Below are 26,241 nucleotides of genomic sequence, written 5' to 3'. Positions count from 1 at the left end.
TTTGCCCTACAAGTGACAGTGTGTCTCAGCCTTTCGACTAGCATATTCCAGTCCACCATTGTTTGCTGAACATTTTCCACATCTCTCTTATGCTCATGTGTTCTCTTCCTGCTAGTGCTCTTCCCTATTCTCCCCTGGATCTAATGATCTACCATCCTCTAATCACAAAGATCTGAACACCATACAAAACCAACATTCTTGAGAGTAACATCAGTGGAGATTGACTGAAAGATTGAAAATCTCATCTCATTTCACTTCTTCTGTATGTTCATGCTGTGCTATACCTAGGAGTCACAGGTTTAAATTGTTCAACGGTTTCCCCTCACTTCCCTTCATTCTATGCGATACCGAAGGAGTTTTTATCATTCTATTTGATAGATTAGATTAGAGCTCTTTCCAGTGATAGTGATGGGGACTCGGGGACACAGATTTAGAATAATAATATGAGGAAAATCATTTTCCCATACCAAGTGGTCTGGACCTGAAATGCGCACAGCCTGACCGCATGGTGGAATCAGATTCCATGATCAGCTTTTAGAAGGGATCTGGATAAGCACTTAAAAGGGAAAAAAAAATGGGAGGCTAGAGCAAAAAAGTGAGATTAGCTGAGCAGCTCTAAGAATCAGTGTGGAAAAAAATTGCCAAGTGACCTCCTTCTGTACTGTATAGTTCTAGGATTCTTTTAAACTTTGCCTGAAGGGGCAAAAAATGCCTTATTTGCTAATTTATAGGGCGCGCAATCCATGGGCGCTTTTATTTACACAACAATTCAAAGAATCCAGTGACAGCTTCAGATTCTTTTAATTTAGTTAACTGTATTACAGGTTATTTCCTCTGCTTCTAAAAAGGTCAACTTGACTGTTGACATTCACAACTGATTTTTTAGTAATTAGAAAACTATTAATTAAAATAACAGCAGTTACCCTATATTTAATAGTGGGGAAAACCTGCTGGATTGAACAATGTTTTGATCCAAAATGTTGAAAGAAGCTGCTAGCTTGAAATATCACTTGTTTAGGGTCATAGAGTCATAGAGATGTACAGCACGGAAACAAACCCTTCGGTCCAACTCGTCCATGCCAACCAGATATCCTAACCTAACCTAGTCCCATTTGCCAACATTTGGTCCATATCCTTTCTTATTCATGTGCCCATCCAGATGCCATTTAAATGTTGTAACTGTACCAGCCTCCACCACTTCCTCTGGCAGTTCATTCCATACACACACTACCCTGTGTGAAAACGTTGCCACTTAGGTCCTTTTTAAATCTTTCCCCTTTCCCCCTAAACTTATAACCTCTAGTTTTGGACTTCCCTAACCTGGGGAAATGTCTTTGACTATTCAACCTCTCCATGCCAATCATGATTTTATAAACTTCTATAAGACACTGATAGTCCAGGGAAAATAGCCCCAGCCTACTCAGACTTCTTTTTTGAACACTTATAAGTTTCACAACAAAAAAGACCCAGAGTTGCATGCGAATTTCCAAAAGTGGCCTAACCAATGTCCTGTATAGCTGCAACATGACCTCCCAACTCCTATACACAACACACTGACCAATAATGGCACGCATACCAAATGCCTTCTTCACTACCCTCTTTACCTGTGATTCCACTCTCAAGGAACTATGAATCTGTACACCTGTCTCTTTGTTTGGCAATGCTCCCCAGGACCTTACCATTAAGTGTATAAGTCCTGCCCTGATTTGCCCTATCAAAGTGTAGCATCTCACATTTATATAGATTAAACTCTATCTGCCACTTCTCAGCTCGTTAAACCATCCGATCAAGGTACTGTTGTACTCCAAGGTAACCTTCTTCATTGTTCACTGCACCACAAATTTTGGTGTCACCTGGAAACTTACTAACCATATATGCCTATATTCACATCCAATTCCTTCATGTGAATGACAAAAGGCAATGGACCCAGCACCGATCCTTGCGGCACATCACTGGTCAAAGGGCTCCAGTTTGAAACGTAACCCCCCACTATCACCCTCTGTTTCTATATTCGAGCCGATTTTGTACTGAAATGGCTAGTGCTCCCTGTATTATATGCGATGTAATCTTACTAACCGGAACCTTGTTGAACACCTGACTGAATTCCAAGTAGACAATATCCATCGCTCTGCCTTCGCCAATCCTCTGTTACTTCTTCAAAAAAACACAATTAAGCTAGTAAGACACTATTTCCCATGCACAAAGCCAGACCGACTATCCCCAATCAGTCCTTGCCTTTCCAAATACATGTAAATCCTGTCCCACAGAATTCCCTCCAACAATTTACCCACCACTGACATCAAGCTCACCAGTTTATAGATCCCTGGCTTTTCCTTACCACCTTTCTTAAATAATGGCACCACGTTAGCCAATCTCCAATTTAATTTACAAATATCACATAAATCAGGAGGCTATGGATTCCAGTCCTGCACCGACCACAAACTTCCATTCTGAGTGAAACACTGAGGAACTGCTGCACTATATAGGGGTAGCAAACAGACAATAAAGATAGAATGCTGCACTGTCATAGTCATAGAGATGTACGGCACAGAAATAGACCCTTCGGTCCAACCCGCCCATGCCGACCAGATATCCCAACCCAATCTAATCCCATCTACCAGCACTCAGCCCATATCCCTTCAAACCCTTCCTATTCATATACCCATCCATTGCATTGTACCAGCCCCCACCACTTCTTCTGGCAGCTCATTCCAAACATCTACCACCCTGTGTGTGAAAAGGTTGCCCCTAAGGTCTCTTTTATATCTTTCCCCTCTCACCCTAAAGCTATGCCCTCTAGTTCTGGACTCCCCGATCCCAGGGAAAAGAATTTGTCTATTTACCCTATCCATGTCCCTCATGATTTTATAAACCTCTAAGGTCACCCCTCAGCTTCCGACGCTCCAGGGAAAACAGCCCCAGCCTGTTCAGCCTCTCCCTATAACTCAAATCTTCCAACCCTGGCATCAGCCTTGTAAATCTTTTCTGAACCTTTTCAAGTTTCACAACTTTTTTGTGATAGGAAGGAGCCTAGATTGCACACAATATGGAAGGAATGCTACACTGTTAAAGATCAGTACTGGGGAAGAATTGCACTGTTGGAGGGTCAGTATTGAGGGAGCACTGCACTATTAGTGGGTCAGTATTGATGGATCACTGCATTTTTGAAGTTAAAAATCACAACACCAGGTTATAGTCCAACAGATTTAATTGGAAGCACTAGCTTTCAGAGCGCCACTCTTTCATCAGGTAGTTGTGGAGTGCTACAACTACCTGATGAAGAAGCGGTGCTCCAAAAGCTAGTGCTTCCAATTAAACCTGTTGGACTATAACCTGGTGTTGTGTGATTTTTAACTTTGTACACCCCAGTCCAACACCAGCATCTCCATGTCATGCATTTTTGAAGGACAGTACTGAGGAAGCTCTGAACTGTTGAAGTGGTGCTCTTTCAAGTAGGACATCAAATGAAGACCCTGTCAATTTGTTCATGTGAAGGTAGAAGATTCCACCGGTTTTAAACCAGGTTCATGGCAAACATTTATTATGCACTGATAGTTTCTTCACACTATTTCAATGGATTCTCTGGAGTTAGTCTTTAGGTTAATGCCACAAAAATCACAAAGTCAAAACATGAAGGGTTTAAATCCCAGACAGTCCCAATTAGTGAAGACTGGATCTCAGTCTCCCATACATTGCGGATACACATTATAAGATTTTTCCCAAAAACACCACCACTACTACTCCACCAAAAGTTCTTGTGGCACCATGGCAGTGTCCCAACCTCAAGGGCCAGAAGGCTGGGGTTTGAGTCATACCTGCTCCAAAATTTTTCATAACATTGTTAAACAGATTGATTATAAATACTGACAGACTTTAAGGAACATACAAAGTATTTCCACTTCGTTGCAATAATATTCTATCACCTGGTATAAAACTGTTGTGGTCATAGAACTTTCACACTGCAGCTTGATAAGTGATAAGATCAGCTTGTGATTCCTGTCACTATTTTATTCATTCACCAAGGAATGAACACGTGATAGAAAAAAAAGTAACAATTAGATACCTGCAGTGGCCACTTCATGCATCTTGCTTATATGTATTTATAACATTATTTTGCTCAGGCTACTTTAGATTCCAGTTTTGCTTTTCCACTTCAATGTCATCCAATCCCTTGAAAAAAATGACAACTTAAAACATCCTACTCAGAAAAATTTATGACCACAAAATAAATAATCTCAACATTAAAGCTGCACAGCGTTGGAATACATTTAACAACAAAGGGACTTGCATTTATGTAGCACTTTTAAAGATCACTGGACTTCTCAAAGCACTTTACCACCAATTGTTTTCTAAAAGAAACACTAGTTAAATTATTCAATCAGTGGGCCAAAATATTGCACTTTACATAGCAGACGTCCTTTTTGTCCTGAGTTCTAAGAGTCACATCAGGAACTCAAAATATTAACTCGGTTTCTCTCTGCATAGTCAGAAGTCACACAACACCAGGTTATAGTCTAACAGGTTTATTTTAAATCATACAAGTTGATTTGAAATCACGCAATAAATCTAGTGGACTATATAACCTGGTGTGGTGTGACTTCTGACTTCGTCCATCCCAGTCCAACATTGGCACTTCCACATCATCTCTCTGCATAGATGCTGGCAGACCTGTCGAGTTCTCCAGCACTTTGTTTTTATTTCAGATTTGCAGCAGAACTCAGTATTTTGCTTCCCTACATTCTCGTCATACCAACCAGAGTTCCTAACAACACACTAAAATCCTGCAAACAAGAAGCATTTCCTGTCACTCACTCTTGCATTTGTTACATTTCAGAATCAACTTTGTTGTTAATACTCCTTCTACATCAGGTGCAAAGTTGCTGAGCATCTTCTGCAAAGAAGATGCAGCAGTTTGAGATGTCCTTTCTAAACAAAAACAGCTTAATATGACATTAGGCAGCAATTTCCCTGATTCTTTCTGCAGCGGATGTGTACACAAAGGAACTTTCTGTCTGCCTGGCATATATAGTGCACAGAAAGTCACTGACAAGCTGAAAATGGAGCATTATCTTAAGTCTCGAAAACAGGGGTCACCTTCAAACATTAAGTTATTTGGTTCAACATTGACAGGAAAACCTTCCCCAGTTTTTTTTTCCCCCTCTCCATCCAGCAGATAAGCAGTCACACCTTGTACAACACCATATCTCAGTTTGTCCAAACAGCCTCTCAATCTATTTCAATGCTTAAACACCATTCCACTTCATACATAAATAACTCACAAAGTATTCAGATGTAACACTGAATAAGTTCATTCGAAGAAGTCATAATTTGATATATATCACGCACATTATTCATAAAAATTAGTATTTAAAACACCATCTCCATTTAAGAAATCCCATGTGTTAACTAACCTGCCAAGTATCAAAGGGTGTCAAAATACAAACATACCAGAGAGCAGGAGTCAGCTATATAGCCCCTTAGGCCTATTCCACCATTTACTAAGATCATGGCTGATCAGATTGTAATCTCAAATCCACATTCCCCCTACCCAAGGTAACCTTTCACCTCCGTGCTTATCAAGAATGTGTCCATTAAAAATATTCAAGGAATATGTTTCTACTGCCTTTTCAGGAAGATAGTTCCAAAGATTCTCAGCCCTGAGGGAAGAAAATTCATCTTATCTCTGCTTTAAAAAACACAACCTCTTATGGTGGTGGACTCCTTAGGTATTGCTCACGTGTTTCCATCCACTTGAGCAGATATTCCATCAAACTCTAACTTGAACTGAGAAGATGAAGGAAATGTTTTGCAAAATCAGCAGGGTGAATTATTCACTACAGAATTTCCAGCCTTTCGTTAGATCCTCCTGTGAATTGATGTGGTTTGGACAGATGATGGGAACAAGTATATTGAAGTAGTACTGATGAAAGTAATGGGAATATAGCTATAACTTATTCTGTTCAAACTAGTCACAACACAGACTATATTTTAATGAGATCATTACAGTTAGTAATTGCATGTATTATTGAATTGTAATCAGAAGCCTACATGAGAAAGTGCAAAGTGTTTCTCCAGATTGCTAATACCAGTTTTCTGCCTATGCTCTTTATTCCATTTTGTTTTTCACCATTAGCAATTCAAATATCCCTCCACATTTAGACATCAGTTTGGAAACAAACACGCAGTACCAGATCAGAAGCTGGAGTGACAGCAGACTCACTTATCAGGATGTGAGATGTCGTTGCCCTCTCTGTTCAGCTGAATGAATCTTCATTACTTAGTGGGTTCTTTGCATCCTGTCACTTTACCCTGTTCCTTTTCAAATTGCAGCTCAAAGACTGTAAAATGTATAGATTAAAAATATATTAATAGTGCCTAAATTTCATAAGTAATTAACTGTACAGCATTTGGAATTTTCAAAAGAAAAGTACTTATATAAATGCCAATTCTCCTGTACATAATAGAAGGCTCCTTTTCAGTGCTTCAACATCAGATTTACTTTACCTTCCAGTTTCAAAATTGTGTTCTACTAGCATCATGTATATCAAGATAACTTAATTCAATTTATCAGTGTTTTAGTTGGAGGGTAATATTTATTCTACTTTGGTTGTTGGCCTTTTTTGGCACTCATTCTTCAAATTGTCCAAAGGCATTTGTCACCACAGCGTAAACCAGAAGTGCATGTTTGGGGCCTTCGACAGGGAGAAGGGAGGAAGTAAGCACCTTCCAGCTGCCTGTTGCCTCCCAATCGCAGAAAGTGATACACCTGCCTGTTTGCTTTCTTCTCTACTCACATGGAATCTGAATGAGACAGAGCTTTACCTGCACTTCACTCAATCCAGTCTGCTGCACAATGCAGGGAACATCTCAAAAACATCACTCCCAACTTTCCCTTCAGTTTCAGTTAAAAGGAAAATGCTGCCGCAATAAGAGAATTAAGGAATATGGGAGTAGGACAGTAATGTGAAGCTAATGTAATAGTTCAGCCATGATCTTGTTGAATAGTGGAGCAGGCTCAATGAGATGTATGGCCTACTCCTGTTCCAATTTCTTATTAAGCCCCAAACACACCACTGATTTAAAATTGCTTTTCTCTATCAGGATGGAGGCCTCCATGGATTAAATCAAATATCAAAGTATGAAATGCTGCTTTGCCTCAAAGGAAAAACTAGAAATTGCATTCGAGTCAGCGTTCTCTGCATGGATCCAGTCGTCACGCAGATGAGATGTTAAAGTTAGTCTTGTCTGCTGCTCAGGTGGACATTGAAATAATACCATGAGATCTTCTAAGAAGAACAAGGAAGTTTTCCCTGAAGTTCCTACTCACATGAATCCAGTCTGAGATCCAGTGAAGTTATACTCATACTCAAGGCTTACAACAGATATATTCTCACCCTAAACTTAATACCATTTGACAGTGAATCTATTAATGAAATATAGGTGCTGCTAGTCAGGCAGAAGGTTGAGGCATACCCACTTGATCCAAAAAACACACCATGGAAGATTAATGATCACTTTACCAGCATGAAAGTAATTAACACCCAACTGGAATTCAACATAATAAGCATTCTGGAGCTACTGTGATAATACTATGACTTTAAGAAGCATATTCTGTCCTTTTTTTAATTGAGTGAGGTTAGAAGACAGAAGTGGAAAGGTGTCTATTGAAACCTCAAAGTAAACAGCGTGTGAGGCCTTTTTTTTAAAGTAGGAACAATAGAAGCATCCTGAATGGGAGGGGCAAGCTCCCACAGAACCAGAATTTTTAGTTTTAGATTTTCAGTAATAGCAGCTGTTGCTGGAGTCTTGAAGCTGGGTTTGGATTCTGCACTACGTGTACTGTCTCTGAGTTTTCCTCCTGGACCAGAGATCGTCTATTTTTTTCTTCAATGGTCTTTGTTCAGATGTTTTTGGAACGTTACGATATTGGAAGTTACTATTTAGTAATTAAATAATCTAATATCCTGTTAAGTTTTCCAAGAGAGCTAGGTTATTCCAATTTCTTCTTTCTTCTGCTGTATTTTAACTGTAGTGTATGAATAAAGTGTATTTTGCTTCAAATCAAGTAGTTTGATCAATTGAATTGCATCTGGAAACCAATACTTACCTTTAAAGTTAGAAAATGTGACTGTCTTGACTATCTTCTGAATATATTTTGAGGGAGTTTGGTCTGGTCCATAACAATACAAATTGCAGTGTAGAAAACACCAAAGTCCATCAAGTTACATTTTACCATCCTGGCAATTCCAAATATTGGTCTTATGAAATAATAAATAAAATTGTGTCAATATTAACAAACAATACCAACATCAGAGAAATGGAGAGTGAATTGGATTTGGTTAAAATCTCATGAGAAATAAATTAGGTCAAACAGGGTTGAGCAAAACTGGGAGCAAGTGAAGTTCCCTGGTTTTCCACACATTGTTCATTATATTAACTTCATTGGCAAGACATTCATATACAGGTTAAAGTAATATCTGACTGCAGAAGAATGGAATGTTATAAAGTTGATTTTGATAAACGGAGTGAAAAGGCTCATGTCACCATATGTGGAGGTTCACACTACCAGAAGAATCAGGAAACTCATGTTAAATCTACTTCATGTACTCATGATTTGGAGATGTCGGTGTTGGACTGGGGTGTACAAAGTTAAAAATCACACAACACCAGGTTATAGTCCAACAGGTTTAATTGGAAGCACACTAGCTTTCGGAGCGATGTTCCTTCATCAGGTGATCAGACAATCACCTGATGAAGGAGCGTCGCTCCGAATGCTAGTGTGCTTCCAATTAAACCTGTTGGACTATAACCTGGTGTTGTGTGATTTTTAACTTTCTAATTCATGTATGAGTGCCCATTACAAATACGCAACTGGGACAGAGGTGTGACAGTATTTACTGACCAGATATACATGGCAACAAAGAGAAAACAAATAGAATTTCAAGTTTTGCTAGGCAGTAAAGTACAAAAATAGAAACATCATACAAATATAAAACATGCCAAAACTAGGTATCCGAGTTTTACAGCACAGATATAAACTATTTTTCCTAAGTAGTCTATGCTAGTGTTTATGGTCCACACAAGTCTCCTACATTCCCTCTTATTTTAATCCCATTCCTAGAACCTTCTATTTATTTCTAGATATGTACCTAAGTTTCTATACTGAAATCAGTCACATTGAGCTCTAATGAACGTGGTATACATTCTTTGTAAATTTGGTCATCAAAATACTTTGGTCACTCAGCATGTCTGACATTAATTGTTCGAACTATTTCAAAAGCTTTTTCTCATCTACTCATAATTTGCTTTGAAACTTACATATAAAATGATGACTTATTTGTTCTAAAAGAAAACCCTATATTTAACCAATTTAGTAACCAATGGTGTTATAAGTTCAATTGTAAGATATGTTGCTTGTAACAACTGGAGTTTTTAATTCTATCTCGTCCTGAACTGCAGCAATATCGTTTCACATCAACAATTCAATGAGATAGAAATTCTACATTTTCACCACTCTCTGGGTAGAAAAGTTTCTTCTGAATTCCCTATTGGGGGATTTATTGGTAATAAAGTTCTATTATAGTCCTGAGTGCTGGATTCATCCACAAGTGAAAATATATAAAGTCACTGAGATGTACAGCACAGAAACAGACCCTTCGGTTCAACCCGTCCATGCTGGCCAGATATCCCACTCCAATCTAGTCCCACCTGCCAGTACCTGACCCATCTCCCTCCAAACCCTTCCTATTCATATATCCATCCAGATGCCTTTTAAATGTTGTAATTGTACTAGCCTCCACCATTTCCTCTGGCAGCCCATTCCACATACACACCACCCTCTGCATGAAAAAGTTGCTCCTTAGCTGTCTTTTATATACTGTACATCCATTCTATCAATCAATTAGAATGTTAAGATCATCTCTTTATCTTTTCTTTTCCAAAAGTGGACAGCCCAAGCATGTTCAATTTACTTTAATATTTATAATCTCTTCATTGTGTACCTCTATTGCTTGTTCATAATATGAAAACTAGAACTCATACAATGTCTCAGCCATAGTCTAATTGGGGTATGATATTGAACAACTCTCTGTTATTCATTGATTGAGGGTTGGAATTAAAAAGTTCTTTAATTGTTTTTATCAAATGGCTTTGTTGGCTTACATTGTGATATAAGTGATTTATGAATCTATTACTGAGGCTCGAGTGCAAAAAGTGACAAAGATGGTCGTTAAACTTTGAATAAGACTTTAAAAATTACAAGAATATGCTTCAGATTATTCTTTATGAGGTATGACTAAAGATTTTAATGATAAAAGAAGATTTCATGCAGTGTTTTTGGATAAGATGTTTGAAACTAGTAATCATGGATAGGGGGTGGGGGGGGGGGGAAGAATCCTGCTGCTCTTCTGGTGGTGATAAGAAGACACGGGCTACTCATGATCAATATCAGGGAAGCATTTTCCTGAGTGAGCCATTGCTCTGCATTCCCTCTCACAAGAATGTCAGCATTTACATTCCTTTACTAAAGAACCTGGCAGAGTCCTGAGTCAGGATGACCTTTTGTGTAGAATGACCAAGTTCATAATTGGCACACATGAAGCCAGAGCCTCTTTACTGCTTACAATTTGGCAATTTTCTAGCTTTTCTGAAGATAATCTGACCATTGTTGTGTGGGATTTTCTTTTCCGTCCTCTCATGCGACCAGAAGATTGCAAATTAGAAAATATTATTTTCTAAAGCTATCCAGCAATGAAAAGTTAGCTTTAAAGAATGTCACACTTTCCTGCTTGACAGTGTAGCACAAGTTAAGAGTGCCACATTTTTAAGGTGTATTTACATGACAATCACAGTAGTTAACGTGATACCAGCTGGAATGCAGTTTCAATGCTCCACCTGGAGGAGAATCTCTCTCTGCAGTTAGTTTGGGCCCTAACAGCTGATCTGTACTTTACAAGCTTAAGTCAGATCTTCCCAATGATGTAAATGCTTATTGTGCGCTCAATATATTGAAATGGATCAGCAAGAAATTAATTTTTCTACCAAATGACATGAGATGGGCTAAGAGATGAAGTGATTTGATTGTCCCACATTTACAAGGAAGATTTAACACAGTGAAACAAAATTCCATGTTATTGATTTTAATAAATTGAAAACAAAAACATGGGAAATATTATGAGAAAAAGTAATTAATTGAAGATGAATGAATCATAATACAAGACATAAAAAATCATGCTGAGTAGTTAAAGGGCAAATGAACACAACAGATAAATATAATGTGATCCACTATCATCTACAAGAGATACAGGTGAACAAATTATTAAAAGCAGCTTTGCAAGTCAGCAAAGCAACTACAAATACTGAACACTGTGAGAATTGAACTCTGTGCTCCCAGATGTAAAAGTAGTGAATGTAAACCTGCACATGACCTTGGTCAAGCTTCAGAACACTGAACAATTCTCATCTCCACACCATAAAAGGTCATTGAAGCAAAATATAGATTTACAGGGACAGTACCAGAATGGAAAGATTAATGGAAAGAACTGAATACATTGGGACATTTTCTGTACAATAGAAATCTTGGGGAGACCAGATCGAGCACTTAAAAATTATTGGTTGGTTAGGCAGAGAGTTGCAGAGAGAATCCTGAGAGACAATTCAATATCACCAGCAATAAATACAAGTGGTTATACTCAGAAATCCAACAGGAAAACAAGGAACACCTTTACTCACCTTGTAATATTCCGTACTACTGGATCACAACTGGCAGGAGTGCTCAATCTAGTCACTAAAACATTGATGATTTTCTAGCCTGGTTGTAGTACACAAAATAACCAGCAAGACACATGTGCAGCAGTGGAAGCTTGGTTATTTTATGTTCTGTGGAAGACTGGATAATATTTGGCTATTCATTATTTAAAGTTATGTGGAGGCAATCACAAAAATAAACATAGCACTTCCCCAACTGGACTGTACAACACTGCATCAATCGCCCATTAAACACCTGCTTATGGTGAACAAGATATCTGAAGTATGCACCACCTCTAAAAAATTCAAAAGCATGAACATATAAAAAAACTTTCAGTCCAATATTCCAAAACAATCACTAATTTATTTCATTCCATGTTATCAATACAACACATAGCGTCATTTCCTCTGTAGTCTTTTGTTCAGACACCTGTCACTTACTTCACATCTCTCATGTTTTTACTTTTCTCATGCACTTGACTTTCCCTCTCACTCCCTGTATTAATCACAGTGACATATTTCCTTTGCATTTTTCAATTATGATTATGCAAATACAATTCCAGCAACTTAAAGACTCTGCCAAATCCACATTCTGTGCTCCCACTAAAACAGACATTCATAGTATTCCTATTCATGGATCCCATGGAGTCGCTCTTTGGTTCCCTGGCCTACTGAGTAAGGAAGCATATAATATGTAATAATTGTGCAAGATTGAGAGGGTGGTCATTGTTTCTACAGCTTCATTTAGGAATATTGTCATATAGGAGATCCTACAGCCTCAGAATTTGCAAATTAGTTCCTGAACTGGGCATTAAAATACAATGCCCATAAATCTGTATTAAAAAGTTGAGGCAAAGGGTTCTCACTAGCAGGAGATAAAATTTAAGACTGAGTCAGGGAACTCTCCACTACAGAGAATAAAAACAACTTCCTCACATAAAATATATACGCACATTAACGTACTTCATAATTAACAATTTATCTTTAGTTGTCACAACATTTTGATGTCCCGAAAAGGTGAAAGGCTGCTACATAAATTCCAACACATCGAATATACTTCCAAGTAGGACACAGACAAAAATCTAGATTGCAGAATCAGTAGGAGATTGCGAAAGGCAAACTATAGGCAGGGAAGGAGAAGTGTTGAGAAGAGTGGGAAGGAATAGAAGTTTAGGCAAGAGATATAATCTACTAGTTCATATCACCATTGGGTACCCTTCGACAATTTGTGTGGTTTTTAGTCCCCATACCCCAGGAAAGAGATGTGAATGTCCATTAAATTGGAAACAGCATTGTGCAATCAGGAGAGATCAAACAGAAGAGGCCTATACTCTTTGGCATTTACAGGAATGAGAGATGATCTTATTGTAACATAAAAAAGATCCGAGGCACCTTGACAAAACAGAAGGTGAGGGTTGTGTATCCTGCCTGCAGAGTCTAGAACAAGGTGGGGCGGGGTGGGTACAATCTCACGATAAAAAGGTTAGCCATTTAAGACTGAAATAGCTTCACTCTTAGGATTAAGTGTCTTTGGTATTCACTACCTCAGAAAGCTGTAGAGTGTTGATTCTATTCAAGACTGAGTCTGATTTTTGAGCAGTAATGAAATCGAGGAACATGGTGGTAGAGAGGAATGGGAGAATGAATTTAAGGAACAAGCTCAGCCATGATCTTAGCGAATGGCAGAACAGGTTTGATAGTCAAAAAAATCACTCCTGCTTTTATTTCCAGCCTTCTTTACAAACAGAACTGGAGTGGAATGTTTGAATTTCAATCATACATTGTCCACTAGCCAGCAATTTAACATATTTACCTTGCATGTCCAAGATGAGCTTCATCATATACTGTCGGCCCACAGCAATACCTGTCAAAAGAAAGACAAGGAAAGATATCAGAATGGTTTTATGAGAACATAAGAACACTCCAATTATGCCCAATTTATCAATAGTCCCAGACCATTTGCACCATTTTAACAAAGTTCAAAAGTAAATGGCCAAGCTTCAAAGTAATAAGATTATAGGTATTCTGTTTCATATTTGTCCAACATTCCTTTCCTTGCTCTTAACCATCATTCTAACATGTGGAAAGGTTCCTGAACTTGAGGCAAAACTGTTCAGTAAGACAACTAAGTTCATTTCTCAAACTAATTTTGAACAGAAGGTAACTGGCAAAGCAGAGAGTTTCTTTAGTTCCACAAATTGTTGAAATATCCTAAATGAAAGTGATGCTGTTTACACAATCCATTCACGCTGCCTCTATTGTCAAAGTAACACTGCGATACGCAACAAACCATTAATGTCCACCGCCCACTTCTTCACAACTTAGCATTTAAGCAAATGTTTCCTCTTTATTGAGGATTAGTTGCTTATATTTCAAGCTTGTAAATACTGCCTAGTAACATTCACCTAACTTAAAGATTCTAATAGCTTGAATCCAATAAAATAAAATAAAACCAAGCATTCTGAATAAATGCTAACCTAATGCAATAAACAAAACACTAAATCAAATTAAAAAAAAGAGAAATAAGACAAGTAGCAATTGTGTTTTGGTAGATAGCCTTCTCATCAGAATCAAGAGGGCATAAATCCATGACCACCCCCAACACTCAAGTCAGTAATCTCAACTGACAGGCACAGCAAAACACTGTTAGAATGTCAAGTATGGCACAGCTGCGCTGTCAGGGGGTCAATAATGAGTAAGCACTGCCTGATGAGAGGGACTGAGGGATATCTGCCTGATCACACAGATGACACTGCGACAGTGTTGCATTGTCAGAGAGGTAGTGCTAGATGCTGGCTAATGAAAATTTAGTACTGAAATTCAATGCATTGTCAGACGGTTAATACTGAGGGAGTGCCGCACTGTCAGAGGGACAGTACTGAGGGAGTGCCGCACTGTCAGAGGGACAGTACTGAGGGAGTGCCGCACTGTCAGAGGGTCAGTACTGAGGGAGTGCCGCACTGTCAGAGGGTCAGTACTGAGGGAGTGCCGCACTGTCAGAGGGACAGTACTGAGGGAGTGCCGCACTGTCAGAGGGTCAGTACTGAGGGAGTGCCGCACTGTCAGAGGGACAGTACTGAGGGAGTGCCGCACTGTCAGAGGGACAGTACTGAGGGAGTGCCGCACTGTCAGAGGGACAGTACTGAGGGAGTGCCGCACTGTCAGAGGGACAGTACTGAGGGAGTGCCGCACTGTCAGAGGGACAGTACTGAGGGAGTGCCGCACTGTCAGAGGGACAGTACTGAGGGAGTGCCGCACTGTCAGAGGGTCAGTACTGAGGGAGTGCCGCACTGTCAGAGGGTCAGTACTGAGGGAGTGCCGCACTGTCAGAGGGTCAGTACTGAGGGAGTGCCGCACTGTCAGAGGGACAGTACTGAGGGAGCGCCGCACTGTCAGAGGGACAGTACTGAGGGAGCGCCGCACTGTCAGAGGGTCAGTACTGAGGGAGTGCTGCACTGTCAGAGGGTCAGTGCTGAGGGAGTGCTGCACTGTCAGAGGGTCAGTACTGAGGGAGTGCTGCACTGTCAGAGGGTCAGTACTGAGGGAGTGCTGCACTGTCAGAGGGTCAGTACTGAGGGAGTGCTGCACTGTCAGAGGGTCAGTACTGAGGGAGTGCTGCACTGTCAGAGGGTCAGTGCTGAGGGAGTGCTGCACTGTCAGAGGGTCAGTACTGAGGGAGTGCTGCACTGTCAGAGGGTCAGTGCTGAGGGAGTGCTGCACTGTCAGAGGGTCAGTACTGAGGGAGTGCTGCACTGTCAGAGGGTCAGTACTGATATTGAGGAAATTTCAGAAGGTGGGCCATCGAGATTTTTGGGTCTGATTTTATGGTGGGAGATTATTTTAAACTCACAGCCCACTTGGTGGGGTCTGTGGAGGTGGGTTTGCTGCTGTCAGGCCTGTGAGCGTGGTCTTGCCCCGGAAGGACAGTCTCGGGAACTTATTGAGGAGTCAGGGCTGTACCAGGAAGCAGTGAGCGGCTCCGCGAGCACCAGAGGCTCCTTGTTCCGTGTCAGACTGTTGTAGACCTGCACACCGGCGGGGTGACCCTTCGGCTTGTGCCAGCTACTACCGCACCGTCCGCCCGGCTGCCGCCCACAGACACGGAACGTGCACCCACTCAGGCAGGCCGGCAGTGAGCGGCAGGCCAACAGCGCCCTCATCGTGCCCGGTGGGGTGGGCGGCGAAGTGAACACCACCAGCGAAGAAGCGGCACACGCCTAGAGCCAGGGCCTGCACATAAATGGCGGCCGTTGCTAGGGTGGGGTGTGGCTTAGTGCTATGGGCCGCCCCCCTGAACCCTGACCTTTCGACACCGCCCATTGGGAGACCTCCAACCACTGGGCGTCAAGCCACGCTTCCCTGAATGATGTACCGCACCCACGTTGCATACCGGCCCCGCCCCCGAGCGTATCTTCCCCGCCCACTTGTGTAGCCATGCCCCACTCCCCGAGTGATTGTACCCAAACGCGCGTGCACCCTTGCCCCGCCCCCGAAGGGTCTGCCCCACCCACGGTGCAGCCTGGCCCCGCCCCTGAAAGCTCTGCCCCACCCACTGTGCAGCCTGGCCCCGCCCCTGAAAGCTCTGCCCCACCCACTGTGCAGCCTGGTCCCGCCCCTGAGTGCTCTGCCCCACCCACTGGGCAACCCGGCCCCGCCCCTGAATGCTCTGCCCCACCCACTGTTCAGCTTGGCATCGCTATCAACCCGCAAGGTCCGGCCCCCCGGCCGCTAGGCCACGCCCCCCAACGTCCATCAAAAGCTGTCTCTCAATGGAGGGAGAGTGAGAGAGAACAAGGAGAGTTAGGGTTTCGAATAATGAGTCATGTTCGGCTGGAAACACTCAATTCCTGTGTCCACTGTTGACGTCCATCTGTTTGACCGTTTTCTTCTTTAAAAAAAACCCTCCACTTTTATTTATTTCAAATTGCCAACATCCGCAGTGCTTTGCTCCTCTGCTCAAAGCACAGGAACCCGGCCCGGGTGTGGCCGCCCTCGCCTGGAGGTTGAGAGAGGCTGGCCGGATAGTTGACTGTAGATAAAAGTGCAGAAAATGCCGGAGATACGCAGCGTCTGTGGAAAGAGAGAAACAGCGTTACTGTTTCATGTCCGACGTGAATCGTCTCCAGTGCTGGAGAATTCAAGGTTCAGGCAGCGCTAAAGAAGGTTCATTGTCGGGCTCGAAACGTTAACTTAGGTAAAAACAATGACTGCAGAGGCTGGAAACCTGATTTTGGATTAGTGGTGCTGGAAGAGCACAGCAGTTTCAGGCAGCAGCAAAGCCCGAAACGTCGATTTTGCTGTTCCTCGGGTGCTGCCTGAACTGCTGTGCTCTTCCAGCACCACTAATCCAGAATCGAAACGTTAACTGTTTCACTCTCCACGGATGCTGAATTCCTGCAGCATTTTGTGTGTGTTTCGGATTATCGAGACATTCGGCTTTTATTCTATGCAGAGAGAAATGAGAAAATCTGCAGTTCCCGCCTGGGACATCTCTAACAGCGACCGGCGCCTCCATAGCAACCATGCCGCCCAACCCCCTTTTTCTTCCTTTACTCTCTCAGTCTCACTCCCTTCTGTTCCAATGGCGCAACTCAAGGTTACTGTCAGCCCCTGCTAGCATTGACCTTTGAACCCTGCCGCTCGCCTTTGCCCGCTAATTTTAAATCTGACAGCGGACCATTAACAGAGGAGGCGGTGGACGGCGCGCTGGCTGCTGGGAGGTGTAGTCCGTTCATTCCCCGTTGTCATGGCGCCCATGCGAGAAGCGAACTACAAATCCCAGAAAACATTGGGGTAAAGTAGGGTTGCCGCATGCGTAGGACGCGGTTGTTGGGGGTGGCAGGAGAGCAGGCTGTTGACAAGTCGCCCGGCGGAGTGGGCGGAGCCTGCAGGCCGAGGAAATGGGGTGCGCAGGGGAGGGAGAGAGGGAGCGAGGTCCCGCCTCCTGGCCGCGCCGATTGATCTCAGTGTCGGCAGGTTCAATGCCGGATAGGCCCGCCAGCCACGCCAATCATCGGGGGAAAAAGTTAAAGATCTCCGCAGATCAAAGGCGAGGAGAGGAGCAGGCGGCGCGGCGGCCAGGCCTGCTGCACCGTGACCGCGTGAGAGTCGGTGGGGCGCGAGCTCCGGGTGGAATTTAATCAATTCAAGGGGGAAAGGCGGGCGCGAGCTCCAGTGACGTCACAATGATATGCTAATGAGGGTGCGCGCGTGCGCGTTGCCGGCCGAGTGTTTCCCAAGTGTTTCAAACTGGGCTCCGGGTTTCCACGTTGGATCAAGTGTCCCAGGTCTGGGATCGGACTGTGCCCTGTATGTGAGTGAGTGTGAGAGAGTGTGTGTAACAGAGAGAGAGGTGGGGATTGGGGAGGAGAGAAATTTTATCATCCCCCCCCCCCATCCCCTACTCAAAGAGGAGGGGAGTCTTTCCCCATTCATCTTCCACATCTCTGCGGCCTGTTGTTTTTTTTAAATAATTAGCTTTCCTTTTCATAAAATAACAAGAGATTCGGAGAGGACGTGAGTGAGTGAACGGGTGAGTGAGTGAGGAACCCTTTCCACTCCTGACGGTTTTTGTCAGTTTAGCAGAGAGAGAGAGAGAGAGAAAGTCACCCTTCTCCAACAAATAACAAATGTATCTTGGAAGATGCTGAGTCCTGCGAACGGAGAGCAGATACACGTTGTGAACTATGTGGAAGACTATCTGGATTCAATCGAGTCTTTGCCTTTTGATCTCCAGAGGAACGTTTCTCTGATGAGGGAAATCGATGCAAAATACCAAGGTAAAAGAGCCGCGGCTGGCTCCTCGCAACTAGCCCGGCCGTCATTTTTTTTAGTTAGAGAGAGAGAGTGAAAAGAACTGAACTGCAGCGTCAGTATTGGGGCGGAACAAAAGATCAGCTTTATAACAGCCATTTTGACAGAAAGAGGAATAAAGGTCCTACAAGCAGGGCTGGAGTGGAGGGGGAGAGGGAGTCGGGTAGAATTTCAAGCCCAAAAGCCCCACATTGAGGTAGGAGAAGCCGAGGACTGGGCAGGAGAGAGAGAGAGAGGATTCCGCCAGCTCCATGATGGCTGGAGTATCAGCGCGGGCTGGGCTAGAGGCATCTGCCCAGATTGGAACCGGCAGCAGCAGCGTATTTAGATAAGCTCTGTAACCCCACACGCGAACCCCCATCCCAGTGTTGGAGCTGCTTTAAAGGGGTGCAAAGACACGAGCGGGACGGGTGGAGGCGGAGATTCTTTACCCCCCCCTTCCTCCCTTTGATTGTCGGGGAAAAGAGAGGGTGGTGCTGGAGGGACTGCCTACATACGAAGGGGATCTTGGAGTCCCAAGTAAGCTCTATAAACAGTTGTGGGGAAGAGGCGAGGAGATAGAGCCGGGTTACGGGTTGAGGTGGGCGGGCATCAGTTGTAGCAAGGCCACCCCTGCCAGCCCTAGAATTGTTGCTTTGCTGGAGGCTCCATCTCCTGTAGTAGGGGACGCGCTGGTGCTGCTATTTATACGCCCATGGTCCCTGCCCCGCCCTCTCCCTCGCTCATTGGCCGCGGTCCTTTTCCTTATTCGGGACGCCCGGCGTCGGATAGGCGCTCGGACGCGCCAATCACGCAGAGCGGGCGGGGCCGCTATGCTAATCGAACGCCGAACGGCTGGCCCATTGGGTCAATTCGTCCAACAGGCGTGGAGTGGGACGCTGGGCGCCGATTGGTCAGGCGGCCCGTCCATCCGCAGGTGTGGGCGGGGCCCGTCGGGGGAAGGCGCCGCCCGCTCCGCCATTTTGGGGACCGGCGCCGTCCCCTTCCCGGGAAATCCGTCACGTTCTGGGAATACCGCGGCAGCTTGTCCTCATTCGGGCTCCGCCGCATAGACTGTGTTATTATTCAAAGGAAATGTTCCAGTTAAGGGAGAAACTGTTCCTCGACCCTCTCCCCGGGACCGTGGTGTCAACAATATCACCGCTTTTGTTCCCGGAGTCACATCCTGATGTTTCACTTTGGTCGGAATTCCATTTAAAATGAAGATATCCGTGTGTTCTCTGCTTTTTTTAATCTATTAACACTTAGGGGAAGTTAAAAAACACTGGGTCTGAGAGTTCCAAGAGCATTGGTAGCAGCAATCAGTGTGGAGACAGGCCATTCGGCCCAACTGGTTCATACTGGCCCATCCCATCCACCCCTCACACCCTATGTTACCCACGGTTAAAATAAAATCACACAATGCCAGATTATAGTCTTGACAGGTTTTAGTGATTTTTGAGAAGATTTGTACCTGACGATGGAGAAGTGCTCCAAAATCTTGTTCTTCCAAATAAACCTGTTGGACTATAACCCGCTGTTGTGTGATTTTTAACTTTATCCACCTCAGTCCAACACCGACGCCTCCACATCATGTGTTTCCCATGGCTAACCCACCTAGCCTGCTCATCCCTGAACATTGGGCAATTTCCCATGGCCAGGTGAAAGTGAGGACTGCAGATGCTGGAGATTACAGTCAAGATTAGAGTGGTGCTGGAAAAGCACAGCAGGTCAGGCAGCATCCGAGGAGCAGGAAAATCGATGTTTCAGGCAGGAACCGTTCCTGATGAAGGGCTCCTGTCTGAAACGTCGATTTTCCTGCTCCTCGAATTTCCCATGGCCAATCCAGCTAACCTGCACATCTTTGGACTGTGGGAGGAAACTGGAGCACCCAGTGGAAACCCACACAGACAGTGGGAGAATATGAAAATCCATGCAGACTGTCACCTGAGGGTGCAATCAAGCCTGGGTCCCAGGCACTTTGAGGCAGCAGTGCTAACCACTGAGTCACCATGCCATCCTGTCAGATCACTTGCCAGTTAGATTGGAGATTCTACCCTCAAAAACAGAAATTGCTGGAGAAACTCAGCAGTATCCATGGAGAGATAAATAGAATTCCTCATAGATGCTTCCAGACTATCCAGATTTCTCCAGCAATTTCTGATTTTGTTTGTTTGAGATTTCCAATTTCTGCAGTTCTTCATTTTGATTTAAGGATTGTACATATTTGCTAATAAATGGCAAGCCAACTTAATCGACCAACATTTGAGGTCTTTGGTTTTGTATTCTCCCTGTTGGCTTTGCTGTTACTTCATTTGAACCAAAAATACTGAAGGCCCCAGTCTTTTGATTTTTGGCAGATTATGCTTTTCGGTCTTTAGCAAAAGAAAGTTAGAGATTCCCACTTGCTGTACAGCCTGGCTTTAATTCCCACACCAGCTGAGATCACCGTTAAAGATCTCACATCTCAGTCTCACCCTTAGCCTGAGACGTAGTGACCCTCAGGTTAAGTCATCACCAGTTGTTTCTCTGTCATGAGACAGCAGTCCTATCATTCAACGAGACAATGGCAAGTTCACCTTTTACTGTCTGCACTATCAGAGGGTCAGTACTAAGGGAGTGCAATCTGAACTGTTGGAGGGTCAGTACTGGGGGTGCACTGTTTGTACTGAGTGCCATTACTGAGGGAATGTCATAATGTTGGAGCATCAACAATGCTGGAATGTTGTACTGACAGAACATTAACACTTAGCAAGGGCCAAGACAGCAATAATGAAGGCGTGCCAAACTGGAGGGACAATACTGAGGGAGCACCGCATCATCAGAGTATCAGTCCTGAAGGAGTACCACATCAAGTCCTTCAGACGAGATGACAAACCAAGGCTTAGCCTTTTGCGCAGATGCTGAAGATCCTGGAAGAGTGGGCAGTTTTCTCTGGTCTTCTGGGACTAACATTTATTTTTGAACATAAATCTCACAATATTATTTATCACATTTCTTTGTAGTGCCTTGTTGTATGCAAATCAAGAATGCTTCATTGTCTGTAAAGGGCTTTGTGGAGGTTGTGAAAGTTGTATAAAAATTTGCCTTCTGTTGCTCCTCTCTGTCTAGACATCCTGAAAGAACTGGATGAATATTACGAGAAACACAAGAGGGAGACAGACGTGGTTCAGAGGAGGCGGATTCTCCATTATATCCAGAGAGCCTTAATCCGGAGCCAAGAGTTGGGCGATGAGAAGATCCAAATTGTCAACCAGATGGTGGAGCTGGTGGAGAACCGGAGTCGCCAGGTGGACAGCCATGTTGAGCTCTTTGAAAACTGTCCGGAGAGCAATGACGCCAACAACAAGTCCTCACTGGACAGGTCTAGGAATGACGGTGCAACACCAGCAGAGAAACCCAATGCCAAAAGGTCCAGGAGACGCAACAACGAGAACCGAGAGAATGCATCCAGCAACCATGACCACGAGGAGGCAAGTACTGGAATGCCAAAGGAAAAGAAGGCCAAGACTTCCAAGAAGAAGAAGAGATCCAAAGCAAAGGCAGAGAGGGAGGCATCTCCTGCAGACCTGCCCATTGATCCCAATGAGCCCACTTACTGCCTGTGCAACCAGGTCTCCTATGGGGAGATGATTGGCTGCGATAATGAGGAGTGCCCCATCGAGTGGTTCCACTTCTCTTGTGTGAGTCTGAACCACAAGCCTAAGGGCAAATGGTACTGTCCGAAATGCAGGGGTGAGAATGAAAAAACCATGGACAAAGCACTGGAGAAATCCAAAAAGGAAAGGGCTTACACTAGGTAGTTGCAGCACTAGCCTTTCGGTCTCTGTACAGCAACACAAATTCATGTATATTTATTATTGAGAGATTTCCCTCTTTAGGTGAAAGGATGGTGGGAGTGTATTTGACAAAACTATTCCTTCTGAAGACCAGTTATTTTTTATTTTTTTTTGCAAGTAGGAAGGAAGGAATAAAGGAACCCTGGTTTTTAAGTCTTGTGTCCAGCACGTGGACTATTTTTGTTCTGTTTAAAAAAAAAGACACTTTCCTCGCGGAAATTCTAAAACCATCAGTGTTTCATTTGTTATTAACATTTCGTGCCCACCATAACAAAAAAAAACAAATTGGACAAAATGGTTTTATTAAAATATTTATCAGAGATATTTTTTTTAAGTTTCTCAGATGTAAAAATGTACAGATGTGAGCTTTCCATGTATAGTGTATGATTCATCAGCATAGGCCTTTAACCATATTGTAAGAAATAATTTTATTGTTACTTGTTTAACAGAAAAGAAAAAAACTGTACAGCGGTGATATATATAAAACAAAAGTCCAGAAACGAAATGCTTGGAAATTGTCTGTGATTTTTGTGTCACCCCGTGACAGGTGCAGTAAGGATTTCACGGTAGGGCCCTGGGAATTATAAAGAGACCAAGGAGTTTAGACATATAATTCTTTGAAATTTGTGTCACAGCTAGACAGGGTTGGTTAAGAAGGTCTTTTGTACGCTTGCCTTCATTGCTTAGTCCTTTAAGTATAGGAGTTGGGGTGTCACGTTGAGGTTATACAAGACATTGGTGAGGGCTTCTTTGGAGTACTGTGTGAAGTTCTGTCGTCCCTGTAACATTATTAAGTTGGAGCGGGTTCGGAAAAGCGGGATTCTGCTGACGATAGGGTTTGAATAAAGACTGGGACTTTTTTTCACTGGAACGTAGGAGGTTGAGGGCTGACCTTTATTGAGGTTTATAAAATCATGAGGGACATAGATAAAGTGAATTCCGTAGGGTGGGCGAGTTCAAATAAGGGGGATATTTTTACATGAAGAGGAGAAAGATTTAAAAAGGACTCAAGCGGCACCTTTTTTACATTTAGTGGTTCATGTGTGAAATGAACGGCCAGAGAAAGTGATGGATTCAGGTACAGTTACAATGTTTAAAAGACATTTGGATAAGTTCATGAATGGGAAAGGTTTGGAGGGATATGGGCCAAGTGTGGGCAGGTGGGACTAGTTTAGTTTGGGAACATGGTTGACGTGGACTGTTTGGACCAAAGGGTCTGTTTCCATGCTGTATGACTCTATGATTTGGAAGCATTGGAAATTACATCAGGGGTAGGTAATCAAGCCTGCTTGCATCATTCAAACTAGTCAAAACCCTGAAGATCTACCTCTGCATCATTTTGTCCATATCTCCTGATATCATTTATATCCAGAAATCGATTTCCTTCTTGAGCATGCTGAATGATTGAACTTCCAAAGCCCTCTCAAGATGGAAACTTTCAGTGATTCTTCACCCTTTAAATGAAAAAAAAATTCTCCTCATCTTAGTCTGAAATGAATCACCCCTTTTCTGGGTCCTAAACTGATCGGCTAAGTAAAACATTCTATCCACACCTGTCTTAGCCTGTAAAGTCAGTGGATCCGCACCCACAACTCTCCTAATGGAGAAATCTTAAAATTGCTTTATCATGCCACTGCCAATCAGGCACTCCTTGGTGTGTACTTCCTTTGAGGGGGTGCAAGTGATGGCTAGATTCAGACTGTCCATGAATGGCAATTAAATAGTGGAAGCATGCAAGGTGGGAAAAGTCATATTTTGTAGATTTAATTATGCATCAGGAGTGTTGCTGCACAGAAATATCTATAGCAATATAGTATTAGGAACCTTCCATGTCTAGTCCCTATCTTCGAAGTTTTACTTCGTGTTTTAATTTCACTTGAATAAATTCTCAAATCATCACTTGCAATGCAAACTGTCTATGTAAACTTGTCACGTTGTACTTGCATCCTCCCACCAGTTGTGGTGATGTAATGTTTCAGATCTGCATTTTCTAGCTCCTCTGCTTTTACTGCAGTGAACCTCTCGCTAACTACTTTACCTTTTTTACATGGTGACATAACTCTCAACTGACTCAGCTGCTTTCTACTATGCCAAAAGTTTACATATCTAAATTTAAATGCAATACAATTTAAAATTGATACATGAACATGTATGAAGTTACAGTTGTGTTGGATGCTGTGATAAATTCTATAACATCCAGGCCTTTCAACAAAATTTATTACAGCCCATTTTTCTTGGCAGTAAATCCTCTCCTGTCCATTGCACTTTTTATTTATTTACTTTACATGCTAGATGAGGGCTTAATATTCCCTTATCATAGCCACATCAGGTTTTAGTCTCTTCCTCCTTCAGGATTCTGACTCCAGCACATATTATTGAGAACATTGTCATCACCCTCCACCGATGCCTGATAATTAATACAAATCAAATGAGTCATATCAATGCTAATCCCACTGGACCTTCACCAGTCCTACAGGGGTCTTCTCCCATTTCCGACAACACTGTAAATTCTCTGAATTCCTTATGAAACTTAGGTTCTCCTGTCCAATCCCAGAGACTTCAATCTGAGTTTTATCAACAGTTTATTTTTTTAATGGTTGAAATATGCAAATTCTACTGGGTGATCTTCATTCATCAACCCAGTTTGGTTCTCTAAAAGTCAAGTTTGTATGCCTATGTTTCCAGCAGAATTTGCATAGGTCAACTTCTCATTCGCTATTTATGCTTAGCTACCATGAACCAAATTTGTGAGCTGTTTCTCCTGATTGGACACTATGTTGGATCTTCTCAAAATGATGTCTCATCACAGGTTAGTTTCTTGAAACTTGTAAACTTATCAAGAGATTGCCTTTGTTTACATTATTAATAGATAGCCTAGCTATAGACCAGACAAGGAACCAGGTGAAGGAATTTAACTATTCTTAGCCTTCTCCATTGGTAGAATGAAGTAGTTAATGGTGATTTCAACAGCACAGGTTAGAGTACCTGAGAATGATAACTGCTTGAAAAAATCTATTTGTGAATCTAATTCACAAGGGTTAGGGAAATTGATTTTGGGGATTTTTGAAACTTGAATGTGTTTGTAAAAACGAACTATGACAAATTGGTTCCCTGTTACACATGTCATCCAGTTTCTAATATCTCTGAAAGTTAATTAAATCCAAATTCAGGCAAGTACAGGCCTTAATGAAGATATTTTTTATAATTATTATTTAATAGATTAGATTCCCTATAGTATGGAAATAGGCCCTTTGGCCCAACAGGTCCACACTGACCCTCCAAAGAGTAACCCAACCAGACTCATGCCCCTACCCTGCACTTACCCCTAACTAATGTACCTAACACTACGGGTCAATTTTAGCATAGCCAATTCACCTGACCTGCACCCAGAGGAAGTTCAAGCAGACATAGGGAGAATGTGCAAACTCCACACAGCCAGGTCCCCTGGGTGGGAATGGAACCCAGATCACTGACGCTGGGAGGCAGCAATGTTAACCACTGAGCTGCTGTGCTGCCCCGAATATATATTGGATTTATAAATTTTGTGTTTTTAACTCATTTTGAACATTGGAATTTGTTATTGACAAAAAAAATGGTTATAAGTTTAAAGAAAGTATGTTAAATAATTGTGGGAGCAAGAGGTAATATAACACCACCTCTCTGTGACAGGTGAGATGCAGGGAATTAGTTTATATTGATTTTGTTCCTCTGCTGAAGCATCCTCCATGTACTCATCCATGTGGAACATCACTCGGAGGAACTATTGAGGGAATCCATGACACTCTCCATAGGCTAGGAAACTGAAATGCCGAATACCAGAGTAGCTAACAGTTATCTCTACTGACCAGATTGGCTGGAGGCATGG

The 26,241-nt window shown here is 42.8% G+C and overlaps 2 protein-coding genes across 5 annotated transcripts in view; one reads left to right on the top strand and one right to left on the bottom strand.

Annotated features, from left to right (window-relative positions):
- cars2 (cysteinyl-tRNA synthetase 2, mitochondrial) overlaps positions 1-15,996 on the bottom strand; it is a 68,118-nt gene extending 52,122 nt beyond the window's left edge. The window contains exons 1-3 of one of the 3 annotated variants that reach the window (XM_060826480.1): positions 15,706-15,733; positions 13,559-13,609; positions 6,221-6,338 (exon numbers count right to left, since the gene is read on the bottom strand). Coding sequence is in view for 1 of the 3 variants with exons in the window: in XM_060826478.1 (XP_060682461.1) it covers positions 13,559-13,609; positions 15,706-15,905 (251 nt within the window). In the remaining 2 variants the exon portion in view is untranslated. Of the gene's footprint in view, positions 1-6,220; positions 6,339-13,558; positions 13,610-15,705 lie in introns of all 3 variants that reach the window. The other 2 variants (XM_060826478.1, XM_060826479.1) reach the window with 2 other exon arrangements.
- Positions 15,997-17,608: 1,612 nt separating this feature from the next.
- On the top strand, positions 17,609-22,844 carry ing1 (inhibitor of growth family, member 1). Of its 2 annotated transcripts, XM_060826475.1 has the most exons (3): positions 17,609-17,846; positions 18,389-18,524; positions 21,649-22,844. In XM_060826475.1, exons 1-3 carry the CDS (start codon positions 17,646-17,648, stop codon positions 22,338-22,340), a joined length of 1,029 nt encoding a protein of 342 aa, XP_060682458.1. In that variant the 5' UTR covers positions 17,609-17,645; the 3' UTR covers positions 22,341-22,844. The 2 variants fall into 2 exon arrangements, with proteins under 2 accessions (XP_060682458.1, XP_060682459.1); XM_060826476.1 differs by lacking the exons at positions 17,609-17,846; positions 18,389-18,524 and adding an exon at positions 19,366-19,739.
- Positions 22,845-26,241: the final 3,397 nt, after the last annotated feature.

Source organism: Hemiscyllium ocellatum, chromosome 6 (genome assembly GCF_020745735.1).
Source record: "Hemiscyllium ocellatum isolate sHemOce1 chromosome 6, sHemOce1.pat.X.cur, whole genome shotgun sequence".
NCBI classification, from domain to species: Eukaryota; Metazoa; Chordata; class Chondrichthyes; order Orectolobiformes; family Hemiscylliidae; genus Hemiscyllium; species Hemiscyllium ocellatum.
The sequence above is the reverse complement of the archived record's forward strand: the minus strand, read 5'-3'. Positions and strand labels throughout refer to the sequence as shown.

Coding starts and splice junctions, on each gene's coding strand:
- ing1 (XM_060826475.1), top strand. CDS start 17,646: ATGGGGTGCGCAGGGGAGGGAGAGAGGGAGCGAGGTCCCGCCTCCTGG. Junction 17,847..18,388: donor GCCTGCTGCACCGTGACCGC/GTGAGAGTCGGT, acceptor GTATCTTGGAAG/ATGCTGAGTCCTGCGAACGG. Junction 18,525..21,648: donor AATCGATGCAAAATACCAAG/GTAAAAGAGCCG, acceptor CTCTCTGTCTAG/ACATCCTGAAAGAACTGGAT.